The 16578-nt window shown below is 44.6% G+C and overlaps 1 protein-coding gene across 3 annotated transcripts; it reads right to left on the bottom strand.

The window, feature by feature from the left end:
* Nucleotides 1–1231: 1231 nt before the first annotated feature.
* Nucleotides 1232–16384, bottom strand: stpg2 (sperm-tail PG-rich repeat containing 2). Of its 3 annotated transcripts, none has more exons than XM_046841227.1 (13): nucleotides 16071–16384; nucleotides 15531–15640; nucleotides 11165–11314; nucleotides 9125–9274; nucleotides 8910–9013; nucleotides 8610–8721; nucleotides 8253–8348; nucleotides 5329–5488; nucleotides 5050–5207; nucleotides 3764–3856; nucleotides 3517–3682; nucleotides 3288–3403; nucleotides 1232–3000 (listed from the first exon to the last, which is right to left on the bottom strand). In XM_046841227.1, the coding sequence occupies exons 1-13, from the start codon at nucleotides 16312–16314 to the stop codon at nucleotides 2935–2937; spliced, it is 1725 nt and encodes a 574-aa protein (XP_046697183.1). In that variant the 5' UTR covers nucleotides 16315–16384; the 3' UTR covers nucleotides 1232–2934. The 3 variants fall into 3 exon arrangements, with proteins under 3 accessions (XP_046697183.1, XP_046697184.1, XP_046697185.1); XM_046841228.1 differs by having other exon boundaries at nucleotides 15470–15640; nucleotides 16071–16267; XM_046841229.1 differs by having other exon boundaries at nucleotides 9125–9227; nucleotides 16071–16267.
* Nucleotides 16385–16578: the final 194 nt, after the last annotated feature.

The raw sequence follows: 16578 nt of genomic DNA, 5'->3' as shown, positions 1-16578 counted from the left end.
TCACCAACTAAATCAGTCGTGCTACTATCAGAAACTAAACAAACCTCTATTCCAGGGGTGTATACCAGTCAGAGACCGAGAGCCACATTTTATACTGTGTTACAGCAAAGAGCCACATCATACATACACATGGACACACATGAACATCACCCATCCCTTCCTCTTACACACACACACACACACACACACACACACACCTCTGCTTAGCCAGATTATTTGTAAATGTCACACACCAACATAATGACAGAAATTGACTCCTACAGTTTTAAGACCACAGAACAGTCATTTTCAACAATGAACACTGCACTGTCTCACACACACACACACACACACACACACACACACACAAACTCTTAGTTTAACCAAATCCACAAACAAAAATATAATAATGTACAATAGTGTTTGTCTTTTACTCTGCATGTTACTTAGTGGGACTTTTGGCGTCCTCGCCTTGAACAATCCGCCTTCAAATCTGCCTCGTATTCTGCTGTTGCTTCTCGAAGCAATTCTTTCACGTGTGTGTCAGTCAGAACAAATCCATGCTTTGATTTCACGTGTTTCAGCGTAGAAAACACAGACTTTGTGGGTTTTTATGTGTGTGTTCACTTCGCTTGAGTTCAATACGGTATTTTCGTCAAATGCGCATGTGCGGGGGCCGGGGGGGGGTGGTTAGGGTTAGGTTGGGGGGGGCAAATAATTTTTACAAGGGGCCACATGAGAAAGCTGAATTGTGTCAGAGGGCCACACCAACGATAATATTTTAGAGATGCACCGAAATGAAAATTCAATTCAAAGGGCAATGAAATCCATAATTTTGTGTGTTCTGACTTTTGCCTCGGAACATCACTGGAAAACTTTCCTGCCTTTTCAAAAGCGTCCGCTACAGACGGAGTGCGCATGCTCGGATTCACTTTACTTTTCTGCACCGCGTTCTTCTCATATTTAGAAGGCAATCGGGATGTTTGAATTTCAGGTGATACATTAAACCTGACTTGGAGAAACTCTTTGCAGATACACCTGCAAAGATACAGCATGGATACAGAGTCATTTCGGCTTATAAGAAAAATTGCAATTTAAAGGATTTATTAGTTAAAAGTAAGTTACTTCCAATGTGGACAGATAGAACTCGAAAAGGGACAAAGCATACATTTCAACCCAAACGCCACGTTAGTAATCCCAACACCAGGGACATTTTTGTAATCAGACCCAACTTAAGTCCACGAGTTTCCAATTGTGTTTATTTAATTTATTGTAATAAATGCAATTTACAATATGTAGGGGAAACTGGAAATGCTCTATCAATGAGAATGACTCAACATTTTTATAATATCAGGAAGGGAAAGGAGGCACACACTTGCACTTGCACAGCACTTCCTAAAACATGGTTGTAAAGAAATGAGATTTATGGGACGTCAACACAACAGGAACTGGTCCCGGAATGCCCGAAGACGAGCTGAAAAGAAATGGATCCAGAAATTGGGTTCAAAACATCCATGGGGATTAAGAAGTTACACATGGGATGAACAGGAATCCGGCACCAGGCAGGCCTATGCCAAACTTTGGCCTCAGTCCTGACTGAGACCACGGCCTGGGGACCCTAACGCCTATCTGTAAACCTAACCCTAACCCCCATCCCTAAACCTAACCCTAACCTCAACCCCTGTCCCTAAAACCAACCTCAACCCCTAAACCTAACCCTAACCCCCATCCCTAAACCTAACCCCCATTGTCAAAACTCAGAACCCGTCTCTGAGCAGTAAAATGAAATAGACCTCAAAAGTCAATGAAGAATCTTCAGTCTTGGATGAGAAAGAGCAAAAACTTCTTTATTCCAAACACGTTCTGATGAGCCCACAGAAGGTGGGTTACTTCATCACATCAAAATGATCAAGCGCACACACACTTTGCACGCACTCATTCTTATACCCTGGTGTTACATGACACCTTTACCTTTTTTTCCCCCTATTTTCTTCATCCTCGCAAAGTCCCCTTCCTATGATTCCATATTGGGGTTTTCCTGTTCCCCCCCATTACCCTTATTTACGGCCTTTTCTCTATTTCACTTAAGAAAAGAATGTGTATACAACCTTCACCCCCTCTGGTACAGCCAGGCACTGCTTCCTCCTGCTCTCAGCTTTTTATGTGTGGACTACATGAGACTGATTAAAGCACATAAGCTAAAATAGGTTTAATCACGCTGCTTCTATTGTATCTAATAGGTTCTATACTAATTATTAGGTCAATTTATTGGATGAATATTAGTTGGATTGAAACACACTCTAGATAAGGTTAATTCGAATATTTTTCTCGACATCACTCCCCCGCCTGAGACTAATTAGTCTCACACTCCGCCTACTTCCGTGTTAACTCATTAACAAACATACATGTCACATAACACAAGAATAAAATGTTTTACATTGAGTTCTTTGGCACATGTAGTTTTCTTCTGACCCAGATACTTTGCGTATCGCAGGGGGTCTCGTTGGAGCCCTGGAAGAGGTTACTAGCACTTTACCAGGCGCTCGTATGTTGACATCCATGAAAAAAAAAGATAAATCCACATGATGATCCAAAGATCGGAATCCAAACGTCTGTTAAGGCATAACGTCCACAATAATCAAAGTAAAATAATTATAATAGCAGTACATCAGTGACACATAGACCCAAAATTAGAAGAGAAATATGATTGCATCATGATTAATGCTCTTTAGTCTTCATTTTCACTTCATTGTCTCAGACTGACCGTGTTTTTTTACATCATATTTCCACTTATATATTGAGTATAATTCAGCTGGATTCATCCACTTAGAGAGTTTAGGGTTAGGGTTAGGGTTAGGGTTAGGGTTAGGGTTCGAGACTGGGTCTGTTCAAGCACTGAAGAAGGAAAGAGTCGTCTCTGTGGCGTGTGCAGGGGAGGAGCCAAAGGATGTGATATCATAGGGATTGAAGGGTCACATTGAAGGAACGCTTTAGTAAAGTGTCTGAAAAAGTAGGACTCAGCTACACACACACACACACACACACACACACACACACACACACACACACACACACACACACACACAAAGTTACATGCAACATTATACAATATGTCAAATACACAAACATTATACATTAGTGTTTATTTGACATACATTATATACATGATTATACATATTATTATACACATTATCCCACATACACACACCAGATACACACAAAATTAAAGACATAATATCACACAACCATGGTGTGTGTGTGTGTGTGTGTGTGTGTGTGTGTGTGTGTGTGTGTGTGTGTGTGTTTACCACATATGCTCCTGGTCCAGGTGTTGTGTTTTTAGGTTGTTTAAATCGATCCTCATTAGAACCAATGAGAGCAAAGTGTGTGTTAGACTTGATGTATGGACTGTAGTGACCAGGACCTGGAGACAGACACAAGTTTATCTGAGGACTGCACAAGACCTGAATATTAGCGAATAACATGGCATAGCACAAAGCTACGGTGTCATGTAGTGTTTGACCTTTGACCCTTTACCTGGGACGTGGGGATCATGAAGGAAGCAGGAGCTCCGGGGTGCGGTGCTTAAAAAGCAGCTGTGCCGTTGTTGTGCCTCTTTAGTGCGAGGCTCACCGTGTCCTCCGTGTCCATACATCCTTTCATACGCTTCTTGCACATTGTAGGAGCTCGGAGAAGGCGTGTCCTGGCCAAAATAACAACAATAATAAGAAGCAAAATTCAAACTCACTGCAATAAAACACAATAACACGAGGTAATAATTTACCGTAGCAGGAAAACGTGCAGGAAGTCGCTCGCTGACTGATTTAAAGACTGCTGTTGGCTGTTGCTTGTAAAATTCCTCTCTTTTTTTCTCCACCTGCACACAGAAAAGTAACACACAATACACAACAATGATTCAGTACTACACACATACATGGGTTCAGATCTGTAGCAATACTAACAACAATCTTTTTAAAAACTAATACAGAATATATCAAATTAATAAACAAATACATAGAATGATATTCACAAACAAAACTGAACAAACAAACTAACACATACCAACACACAACTAACACATACCAACACACAACTATCACAAACCAACACACAACCATCACAAACCAACACACAACAATCACACACCAACTCACAACCATCACATACCAACACACAACAATCACACACCAACACAGAACCATCACATACCAACACACAACCATCACAAACTAACACACAACTTTTACAAACACACACACAACTATCACAAAAACACACAACTATCACATACCAACACACAACTCTCACACACCAACTCACAACCATCACATACCAACACACAACCATCACAAACCAACACACAACCATCACATCCCAACACAAACACAGGTTAGTGTGCTGAGAAGAGCAGAAATGATGGGAAAAGGTGTTGAAGGTGATACACGGGTAATTCTATAAATATATAAATAAAATATAAGATGGATGATAAAAGATTGGACCTGCTCATTGAAAGTTTTACAAAACAATCAGCAGGAACAGCAAATGATGATTGGATGACATCAGATTGATGGGACAGGACATGATCCAGATGAGTCTCCGGGGCTTCTAACATGTACATGATTTGGACGATCATACACACACGACACTGCACTCCACATGCATGGAATTTATTCTCAGGGGTCCAAAAGCCCATCAGGAAGTTGCCACCAAAAACATCACTCATTATCTACCCAGAATCAAATGACCCTGAAAAACAGGAAATGGCCGACATGATTACTTCAAGAAACCATTGTTCCACATTCAGTGAGTTTCCCCTCAGATCCTCTGTTCAGTGTGCTGCTCCATCCTAAACACTAATACAAAACACCTAAAGGGTTCATCCATGAAGAAGCTGAAGGTTTTCATCCCAAATTCAATCAGATTTGAGCACAACACCAGAACTTCTTGTTTATGTTGCTTAATGCAGCATTTGATACCAGAGATCATAGAATTCTCGTAGTTATTATAGTTATATAGTTTAGTGTTTATTGTGTACTACACATGGTGTTCAGTGTAATGTGTTGTAGGCACCATATAGTGTGCTGGTCCTGGTTCTAGGGTTCTGTGGATGAAGATAGCAGTTCTCTTGACTGTTGAACCAAAGCCGCTCTTCCTCCTGCCCTCCAAATGTGCTTTTTGCAGACTCTCACTTGCCAGACCATAATCAAACACATTATATGTTCCTGGACCTAACAAACAGACACACACACACACACACACACACACACACACACACACACACACACACGTGTATTGAAACACGTCTTTGGCATTATGTTAGCACGAGCACACACACACACACACACAAACCTGGTGTGATGTTTTTTCTGTTTTGAGGAAGGAATCGAGCTGCAGTCAGGTTAAAAGGACTTTTCTTCACCCCGCTGAGTTTCTTCAGACTCTCCAGAGCACAGCGTGGATCATCATAGGAGCCCACAGGGGGTGCCACATCCTTCACTGAGCAAAACCTCTACACACCCACAGAAAAACACAAACACACACATGTCAAAGACACAGGTGTGGGTGTGGTTTAAAGACTTGTAAAGACAGCATGACTGAGATGATCCAGCAGATTTTCATTGCCAAAACAAGGCGGGTGAGACGGAACATCCAGCTCAGTATTCACATTTCACCAACATGGAGTATCTGTTTGTGCTTTATTGTGGCTGGTCAGTGCTCTGCTCCCTATTAAACAACTCTCGTACACCTTAGCTTTACGCAAAGTTGATTATCTTGCAATCACAAAGCACCTTTTCAGCTTAACACTGACTCGTACCCTGAAGTCTGGAAGCAAATCCCATAAGAGACTAAGTGACCTCTTTCATTCTTTCTCTTTTTCTTGGCTCTTCTGATGCCACTTTATCTATTAGCAGATAAATAGCATGCAGCATGTAGCATGCCCTGGAGGACAGCTTAGATTTCAGGATAAGTGACGACTGGAAATACAGAAGGTTGCAATTTCTACAAAGGCTGCAAAAGTCTAAAAAATGTAATGGTGATTAAGATGAAACAGTTGGAAAAACATTTTGCCAACATTTTGTTAAACCTCTATCATACAAAGAAGACGACATGCATAAACATGGACCTGAAATGCCACCATCTTCTCTGACAAAACTCATTTAAAATGTACTGAGGCAAACCGGAAGCCATGGACACCACGTCCTCCGGAATAAAGAGGAGAGGGACCACCTGGCTTATGATCAGTGCTCAGTTCAAAAAGCTGTATCTCTGATGGTATGGTGGTGCATTAGTGCCTGTGGAATGGGCAGCTTGCACATCTGGAATCTTTGTAGTAGAAGAGTGCGGGTGGTGAATTGGTCTGCCTGCAGTCTCGACCTTTCAACATTTAAAAACATTTGGAAAACATTATAAAACAAAAACACAACAAAGGAAACCCAGAACTGTCAAGCAACTAGAATCCTGTATCAGACACATATGGGAGAACATTCCTCTCCCAAAACTTCAGTAACTGGTCTCCTCAGTTCCCAGATGTATACAGACAGAAGACATGATGCTACACAGTGGGAAACATGGCCATGTCCCAACTTTTATTAAATGTGTTTAAGCCATTACATTTATAATGACCTTATTTTTCCTTAATATGGTATCAATTCTCAGTTTAAACATTTAATGTTTTTTTCTTTTATTGTAAAAAAAAATGGATTTAGGAGATTTGAAAAACATTGCATTTGTTTTTATTTATATTTTGTACAGCATCCCAACTTATTTGGAAATTGGGTTGTAGATGGTCATGATCTAGTGTCTGCTAAATGCTATGAGTGTGGCATTGTGGCTCGGAGCCGTGAGCCAGAAAGATCTCGAATAAGTGATAATAGATGAGTACCAGGCATAAACAAACAAATAACATTACTAGATCAGGCAGGAACAAAGAAGATCACCAGAAAAAGATGGTTTAGTTGCATTGAAACAGACACAGAGTCTATAGTTAGCAATGTGTGATCAGTGATCTGGTAAGTGTGGAGGTGGGAGAGCTTTGGTGTCCTGGTCCTCAGACGGTCATTTATGTAGGTCACTCTGAAATGTTGATTGTAATGAAGTAGATCATTTCTGGCACCGACATGACAGTCTGCCATTTAGGAAACATGTTTTGAGATAGAGGCAGCGTGTAGACTCTATCACATTATACAGTGGAACCTTGGGTTAGGAGTTTCATTCATTCCCGTACTTTATTATTAACCTGAAAAGTTGAACAGAAACTTCGGTAATTTGTTCTGGACAACCAAAAATATTACTTTAAAAATAAAAATAAAGCCAATATTTACTAATATTATTTACTTTTAACGTTATATTAAAATCATACCATATAAAAACATGTAAAAGAGGAAAACATTCTCTTTACTGGCTACGTTCCCTTTGAGAAGACTCGCTGTGGGCATGATGGAGACAAGGTTCATAGAAGGGGGAGGAGGGAGAATCTTATTATATTATATTATTTATATATTATTATATATTATATTATAGAATATTAATGAAATTAAGACAGTGTTAGCATGAACGCTGAGACAATTGTTGCATTAGAGGGAAAATGAGAGCTGTGTCATTAAGGCTGTGGGTATTGAAGGCCAGAGTGAAATGCATTATGGGAGTGTAGTGCGGGCTGGATGTTTTTTCTGTGGTCGGTTAATCCAAGTTTATCCACCTGGGAGTTATATTGTACTGCAACCCTGCGAATCCATCTTCAAAAAAACAATGCATTGGCTAATGTTGTCCATCTCATCATTCCATAAGCATCAACTAATGAGTTGTTACGCTGAGTTAAAAGTTAAAGCGGATAAGTAACATAATGCTCTCGCTAGGTACACAGGACGCTAACTGATGTGATTAGCTGCGAAAACAACCAACTTGCCTGCGATGTTTTGGTGCGTGACGTTCGTACCCCCAAATTTTCTCCGTAACCAGAGGCACATTTTTTGATGAACTGCGATTCGTAAACTAAATTATACAAATGATCCGTATCCAGTCGCATTCGTAACCCGAGCTTTTACTGTATAGAGAATATTTTCACTACATTAAAGTCTCTGGTTTAGAAGTTCAGTAAAAAGGTTTATTATGCAAGTCGTTTTTTATTGATATAAATTGTATGTAGCAGCACAGGGTTTTAGAATTGTCTAGAGTTTCAGGGTTACCATAACAACAACTTTTAGTAGAGAAATTTCACTTCCAAACTTTAGATTTAAAATATGACACAGTTTAAAGCCACAGAGTTTACATACCGGTATTTGTGACATAAATGCTGGACTGCAGACAGAGACTCCATTTAACTTCTCAAACTGTCCTTTAATGTCATACTGCCCAGGGCCTGGAACACCCTAAACACACACACACACACACACACACACACACACACACACACACACAGTGAGGTAGAACTGTCTTCTCATACAGGATTTGTTTTCTATGTGGTTGGTGTGGGAGATTATTTATCCTGATGTGACTGTAGTGTAAAATTAGTCTGAGCATCATTTTAGTCAGTGGTTCTGGATGAAGAGTTTCAGCAAATATTCTACTATAAAATGAATAAGTTCTGAACTCACAGAATGGTGTGTGTGTGTGTGTGTGTGTGTGTGTACCTTCTTGTTCTCCTGTAGTATAAGCAGTTCATGATAACGAGGAATCTGCAACTCAGACTGACCTTTTAGCTCTTGCTTCAAATTCACATTCTCATAGCACACAGAGTGATCGCTACAATTCAGACACACACACACACACACACACACACACACACACACACACATGCATTAAGTATAACGTGTGTGTATGAGTGTGTGTGTGTGAGAGAGAGAGAGAGAGAGAGAGAGAGAGAGAGAGAGAGAGAGAGTGAGTGAGTAAGTAAGTGTGAGTTTGTGTGTGTGTGTGTAAGCATCTCTTACTCCTCTGGATTGTAGTGTCCTGGTCCAGGTCCTTCCACCACCTTCATCTCTGTCCTTTTCCCAGTCATTTTTCCAAAGTGGATTCCTTTATACAGCGGTGCCACCTGAAACAAACAAAACTCCTGTGTTTCACACAAACACACACTAACACACTGACTCACACTCTCTCTCACACACACACACACACACACACACACACACACACACACACACACCTGGGTTGGATTATAGTAGGCAGGGCCAAGGCTCTGGTCAGTTCTGGGAGGTTTCTGCCTGCACAGTTCTCCCTGCTCGTTCTCCTCGTAGCCAAACGCCTGACTGGGAGACGGGATGGAGGGAGCAGAGTGGAACAACATCCTCACACACTGCTCATACACACACACACACACACACACGGCTAGGGTTAGTCAGAGATGTATAAAGTACTAGAGACTCAGACTTGAGTAAAAGTACAAGTGCTCTATAAAATAGTGACTTGAGTAGAAGTTGAAGTGTCTTTAAGCAGCATACTTAAGTGGAAGTACTAAAGTATTCAACATTTTTTGTACTTAAGTATAGCAAGTAGTTTATTTTAAAATGTACTACACAAATACTGAAAGTAAAAGTACAAGTATTGTGTTATGTAGTTATTGCAGAAGGCAGTCAAAAGACATTATATTGTTTTGTTTGTTTTAAATATCTTGTGTTAAACAGGTTTGAAACAACGTTATGAAAAGAAAACCTCAATTGTGTCTTTTTTCTCCACAGCTGATTCCCTTCTTAAACTAATGTGCATCAAGCAGTCATTTTTTGGAACTCGTACATTTTCTTTTCATCCTTTAACTAAAAGATCTCAAAGGCCAGTAGGCCACATTCAGGTATTTCTTATGTAAAAACAAAAGTGATTAGAAGACCTAAAAACACAGAGCTTCACTTTTTGTAAACAAACAGAAGAAGTTTTCCCCCTCCCACGAATGTCCTGAACTGGTGAAAGGCAGTTGGTGAATATGATCCCGAGGTGCACGAGAGGAAGTGCAGTGCTGAGCAGTCACGGGTGAAACGTCGTGCTAAAGTAAATGCACAGATAAACTATATGCTAATTGTGTGTTAATGTTGAGTTAACATTATACCAAGTCGTCCCAAATAAAACACTGCATGGGAAACGGCTTTGGTGTGTTAGCTGCAGTGCACTAGTACATTAGTTGCAGTGTTAGCTGCAGTGCACTAGTACATTAGTTGCAGTGTTAGCTGCAGTGCACTAGTACATTAGTTGCAGTGTTAGCTGCAGTGCACCAGTACATTAGTTGCAGTGTTGCTGCAGTGCACTAGTACTTTAGTTGCAGTGTTGCTGCAGTGCACTAGTACATTAGTTGCAGTGTTAGCTGCAGTGCACTAGTACTTTAGTTGCAGTGTTGCTGCAGTGCACTAGTACATTAGTTGCAGTGTTGCTGCAGTGCACTAGTACATTAGTTGCAGTGTTAGCTGCCGTGCACTAGTACATTAGTTGCAGTGTTAGCTGCAGTGCACTAGTACATTAGTTTCAGTGTTAGCTGCCGTGCACTAGTACATTAGTTGCAGTGTTAGCTGCAGTGCACTAGTACATTAGTTGCAGTGTTAGCTGCAGTGCACTAGTACATTAGTTGCAGTGTTAGCTGCAGTGCACTAGTACATTAGTTGCAGTGTTAGCTGCAGTGCACTATGCTACACGCTATTGTAAACAAGCTAACGTTCACTAGATAAGTGTTATTTTAATCACTAATATAACAGATTCATGGAAAATTACATTCAGTAATCAGCATTTTTGCCGCAACTAATTTATGAATGAGTCTAAATCAACTATATTAAAGAGAATCGCTTTATTTAAAGTGAATAAAATACACTAGTTAATGGAGTTGAACATTAATTGAGCCGCAGCCGCACACCTGACTCGTGTGTGTGTGTAGAGAAGGTGAGATGAACCGCACAGCTGACTCGTGTGTGTGTGTGTGTGTGTGTGTGTGTGTAGAGAAGGTGAGATGAACTGGGAAAGCAGGCAGTGGGTCAAACCACTGTGATGAAGGGGGGGACTGTTTACGAATGCATTTTTGTGTTGTTTTTTCTACTTACACAATTATTTTAGGTATACATACATATATTTTTCATATAATAGAGAATACATAGTGTTAGGGTTTTTTTGGGGGGGACATGTCCCCTCAGTTCTACTTCCTTACTATACATCTCTGGGGTTAGTGTACACAAGGAACCATGCAACGACTATATCCCACAGTGAGCTGCACCTTAATGCCCTTGTCTGGGATGGTGGGTGGATAAAGTTTCCTCCCCAAAGGCTGGATGATGTTATAGGTTCCTGGACCTGGAACATTTGAACTTGCATCCTCAAAACGCCTGGAGCGGTTCTGCAGAGAATTTCCACCAGGTAATGGAGCCTGCAGAACCGGCGACATACAAGAGATCAGAACTTTCCAAGCTAACAGCGGAAATAATGTGTGGACAGTGTGGGTTTGTCAACACGAGGTGTGGAGCTACTGTGTGGAGTGTTAGGGAGTGAGTGGAGTCACAGTGTGGCTGGTGTTAGGGAGTGGGTGGAGCTACTGTGTGGCTGGTGTTAGGGAGAGGGTGGAGCTACTGTGTGGGGCGTTATGGAGTGGGTGGAGCTAAAGTGTGGCTGGTGTTAGGGAGTGGGTGGAGCTACTGTGTGGGGTTTTAGGGAGTGAGTGAAGATACTGTGTGGGGTTGTTAGGGAGTGAGTGGGGCTACAGTGTGGCTGGGCTACTGTGTGGGGTGTTAGGAGTGGGTGGAGTTACTGTGTGGGGTGTTAGGGAGTGAGTGGAGCTACTGTGTGGGGTGTTAGGGAGTGAGTGGAGATAATGTGTGGGGTGTTAGGAGTGAGTGGAGATACTGTGTGGGGTGTTAGGGAGTGAGTGGAGCTACAGTGTGGCTGGTGTTAGAGAGTGAGTGGGGCTACTGTGTGGGGTGTTAGGGAGTGGGTGGAGCTACTATGTGGGGTGTTAGCAGTGTGGCTGGTGTTAGGGAGTGGGTGGAGCTGCAGTGTGGCTGAGTGGGTGGATCTACTGTGTGGCTGGTGTTAGAGAGTGGGTGGAGCTAATGTGGAGCTACTGTGTGGCTGGTGTTAGGGAGTGGGTGGAGCTACTGTGTGGCTGGTGTTAGGGAGTGGGTGAAGCTACTGTGTGGGGTGTTAGGAGAGGGTGGAGCTACTGTGTGGTTGGTGTAAGGGAGTGGGTGGAGCTACTGTGTGGCTGGTGTTAGGGAGTGGGTGGAGCTAATGTGGAGCTACTGTGTGGCTGGTGTTAGGGACTGAGTGGAGCTGCAGTGTGGCTGGTGTTAGAGAGTGGGTGGAGCTGCGGTGTGGCTGGTGTTAGACAGTGGGTGGAGCTAATGTGTGGCTTGTGTTAGGAGTGAGTGGAGATACTGTGTGGTTGGTGTAATGGAGTGGGTGGAGCTACTGTGTGGCTTGTGTTAGGAGAGGGTGAAGCTACTGTGTGGGACGTTAGGAGTGAGTGGAGATACTGTGTGTTTGGTGCAAGGGATGTGGGTGGAGCTACTGTGTGGCTGGTGTTAGGGAGTGGGTGGAGATACTGTGTGGGGTGTTAGGAGTAGGTGGAGCTACTGTGTGGCTGGTGTTAGTGAGTGGGTGGAGCTGCAATGTGGGGTGTTAGAGAGTGGGTGGTGCTACTGTGTGGCTGGTGTTAGGAGTGGGTGGAGCTACTGTGTGGGGTGTTAGGAGTGGGTGGAGCTACTGTGTGGGGTGTTAGGGAGTGGGTGGAGCTACTGTGTGGTTGGTGTAAGGGAGTGGGTGGAGCTGCAGTGTGGCTGGTGTTAGGAGTGGGTGGAGCTACTGTGTGGCTGGTGTTGGAAAGTGGGTGGAGCTACTGTGTGGCTGGTGTTAGGGAGGGTGAAGCTACTGTGTGGGGTGTTAGGGAGTGAGTGGAGATACTGTGTGGTCGGTGTAAGGGAGTGGGTGGAGCTACTGTGTGGCTTGTGTTAGGGAGAGGTGGAGCTACTGTGTGGGATGTTAGGGAGTGAGTGGAGATACTGTGTGTTTGGTGTAAGGGAGTGGGTGGAGCTGCAGTGTGGTTGGTGTGAGAGTGGGTGGAGATACTGTGTGGTTGGTGTAAGGGAGTGGGTGGGTCTACTATGTGGGGTTTTAGGGAGTGGTGGAGATACTGTGTGGTTGGTGTAAGGGAGTGGGTGGGTCTACTATGTGGGGTTTAAGAGAGTGGGTGGTGCTACTGTGTGGCTGGTGTTAGGGAGTGGGTGGAGCTACTGTGTGGGGTGTTAGGGAGTGGGTGGAGCTACTGTGTGGGGTGTTAGGAGAGGGTGAAACTACTGTGTGGTTGGTGTAAGGGAGTGGGTGGAGCTGCAGTGTGGCTGGTGTTCGGGAGTGGGTGGAGCTACTGTGTGGCTGGTGTTAGAAAGTGGGTGGAGCTACTGTGTGGCTGGTGTTAGGGAGAGGGTGAAGCTACTGTGTGGGGTGTTAGGGAGTGAGTGGAGATACTGTGTGGTCGGTGTAAGGGAGTGGGTGGAGCTACTGTGTGGCTTGTGTTAGGAGAGGGTGGAGCTACTGTGTGGGATGTTAGGAGTGAGTGGAGATACTGTGTGTTTGGTGTAAGGGAGTGGGTGGAGCTGCAGTGTGGTTGGTGTGAGAGTGGGTGGAGATACTGTGTGGTTGGTGTAAGGAGTGGGTGGGTCTACTATGTGGGGTTTTAGGAGTGGGTGGAGATACTGTGTGGTTGGTGTAAGGAGTGGGTGGGTCTACTATGTGGGGTTTAAGAGAGTGGGTGGTGCTACTGTGTGGCTGGTGTTAGGAGTGGGTGGAGCTACTGTGTGGGGTGTTAGGAGTGGGTGGAGCTACTGTGTGGGGTGTTAGGAGAGGGTGAAACTACTGTGTGGTTGGTGTAAGGGAGTAGGTGGAGCTGCAGTGTGGCTGGTGTTCGGGAGTGGGTGGAGCTACTGTGTGGCTGGTGTTAGAAAGTGGGTGGAGCTACTGTGTGGCTGGTGTTAGGAGAGGTGAAGCTACTGTGTGGGGTGTTAGGAGTGAGTGGAGATACTGTGTGGTCGGTGTAAGGGAGTGGGTGGAGCTACTGTGTGGCTTGTGTTAGGAGAGGGTGGAGCTACTGTGTGGGATGTTAGGGAGTGAGTGGAGATACTGTGTGTTTGGTGTAAGGGGTGGGTGGAGCTGCAGTGTGGTTGGTGTGAGAGTGGGTGGAGATACTGTGTGGTTGGTGTAAGGGAGTGGGTGGGTCTACTATGTGGGGTTTTAGGAGTGGGTGGAGATACTGTGTGGTTGGTGTAAGGAGTGGGTGGGTCTACTATGTGGGGTTTAAGAGAGTGGGTGGTGCTACTGTGTGGCTGGTGTTAGGGAGTGGGTGGAGCTACTGTGTGGGGTGTTAGGGAGTGGGTGGAGCTACTGTGTGGGGTGTTAGGAGAGGGTGAAACTACTGTGTGGTTGGTGTAAGGGAGTGGGTGGAGCTGCAGTGTGGCTGGTGTTCGGGAGTGGGTGGAGCTACTGTGTGGCTGGTGTTAGAAAGTGGGTGGAGCTACTGTGTGGCTGGTGTTAGGGAGAGGTGAAGCTACTGTGTGGGGTGTTAGGAGTGAGTGGAGATACTGTGTGGTCGGTGTAAGGGAGTGGGTGGAGCTACTGTGTGGCTTGTGTTAGGAGAGGGTGGAGCTACTGTGTGGGATGTTAGGAGTGAGTGGAGATACTGTGTGTTTGGTGTAAGGGAGTGGGTGGAGCTGCAGTGTGGTTGGTGTGAGAGTGGGTGGAGATACTGTGTGGTTGGTGTAAGGGAGTGGGTGGGTCTACTATGTGGGGTTTTAGGAGTGGGTGGAGATACTGTGTGGTTGGTGTAAGGGAGTGGGTGGGTCTACTATGTGGGGTTTAAGAGAGTGGGTGGTGCTACTGTGTGGCTGGTGTTAGGAGTGGGTGGAGCTACTGTGTGGGGTGTTAGGAGTGGGTGGAGCTACTGTGGGGTGTTAGGGAGAGGGTGAAACTACTGTGTGGTTGGTGTAAGGGAGTAGGTGGAGCTGCAGTGTGGCTGGTGTTCGGGAGTGGGTGGAGCTACTGTGTGGCTGGTGTTAGAAAGTGGGTGGAGCTACTGTGTGGCTGGTGTTAGGGAGAGGTGAAGCTACTGTGTGGGGTGTTAGGAGTGAGTGGAGATACTGTGTGGTCGGTGTAAGGGAGTGGGTGGAGCTACTGTGTGGCTTGTGTTAGGGAGAGGGTGGAGCTACTGTGTGGGATGTTAGGAGTGAGTGGAGATACTGTGTGTTTGGTGTAAGGGGTGGGTGGAGCTACTGTGTGGCTGGTGTTAGGAGTGTGTGGAGATACTGTGTGGGGTGTTAGGGAGTGGGTGGAGCTACTGTGTGGCTGGTGTTAGTGAGTGGGTGGAGCTGCAGTGTGGTTTGTGTGAGAGTGGGTGGAGATACTGTGTGGTTGGTGTAAGGGAGTGGGTGGGTCTACTATGTGGGGTTTTAGGGAGTGGGTGGAGCTACTGTGTGGGATGTTGGGGAGTGAGTGGTGATACTGTGTGTTTGGTGTAAGGGAGTGGGTGGAGCTACCGTACAAGTGGGATTACAGTTCCAGAGATGCTACAGACGAGAGCAGAACTACATAAGATGCAGTACCCAGGTAAGGTCTTCATCATAGTGAGCTGGTCCAGGAGAACACTTTTCACTTTCCAACCTGTCAAACACTGAGGGCCTGGAGGAGAGAGAGAGGAACGGAGCAAAGGACTCTACAAGACAGAGAGTCAGAGAAGAGGTCAGAGGGTGAAGAAAAACCAGGGGGGGAGACCATTAGGAGAAAAGCAGGAGAAGAACAGGAGAAGTGAATGGATATGGATAAATGTATAGAAACGAACCTATATAAAAAAAATGTAGAATTGTCATTTATTCATTTCTTTACAGCACTTTACAAATAACACTGAACTGAGAAGATCAGGAGTAGAGCAGGAGTAGAGCAGGAGAAGAGCAGGAGCAGGAGAAGAGCAAAAGGACACGAAAAGAACAGCACCACTATGGGAGAACAGCAGGAGAAGGTTCAGAGATCAGAAAAAAAGAGCTGTAGGAGCTTGTGTTTATGTGTACAGAAGGAGTTTTTGGAATCTGCCATGTACAGTTTTAAAGCCTCGGAGGTTCTGGAGTTGAATCAGTGCTGGTTCTCACCGGTTCTTTCTGGAGCAGATCTCTGGATGTTGTAGGAACCCGGACCCACATTGGCGGTGCTCGCGCTCCCGGCGCTGAGATCCGTCACCCTGGGCGCGCGACTGTACATGATTGCTGAGGGTCTCTGATGGATGAAACACTTCTGCTGAGTGCCGGAGATCTGAATGAAGCTCGCGCGCGTCTCTGCGTCGCCTAGACACCAGACGCAGCTTTGAGTGTTTACGGAGAGCGCGTGCTGCACCATGGAGACGCGCGCGGTATTCGTAACGTGAATATTTTAATCCAAATCGTCACTCACAATCGCACTCTCTCGCGCGCACGCGCACACACACACACACACCTTCAGTATAATGTAGAAACCAGGTGAAATGTGCACGTGCCCTGTTAACTGGTGATCAGGTTGCAGATGTTTTCTCTCTCATTCACACACACATGGTGATCAGCTGATCTCCTCTGATATCTAATCATCTGTAGTTTATTTCACTTCAAACATAATAATAAAAAAAAG

The sequence above is a fragment of the Silurus meridionalis genome, chromosome 27, assembly GCF_014805685.1.
Source record: "Silurus meridionalis isolate SWU-2019-XX chromosome 27, ASM1480568v1, whole genome shotgun sequence".
Classification (NCBI taxonomy): domain Eukaryota; kingdom Metazoa; phylum Chordata; class Actinopteri; order Siluriformes; family Siluridae; genus Silurus; species Silurus meridionalis.
Note: the sequence above shows the minus strand (reverse complement) of the source record. Positions and strands in the feature narration are given on the sequence as shown.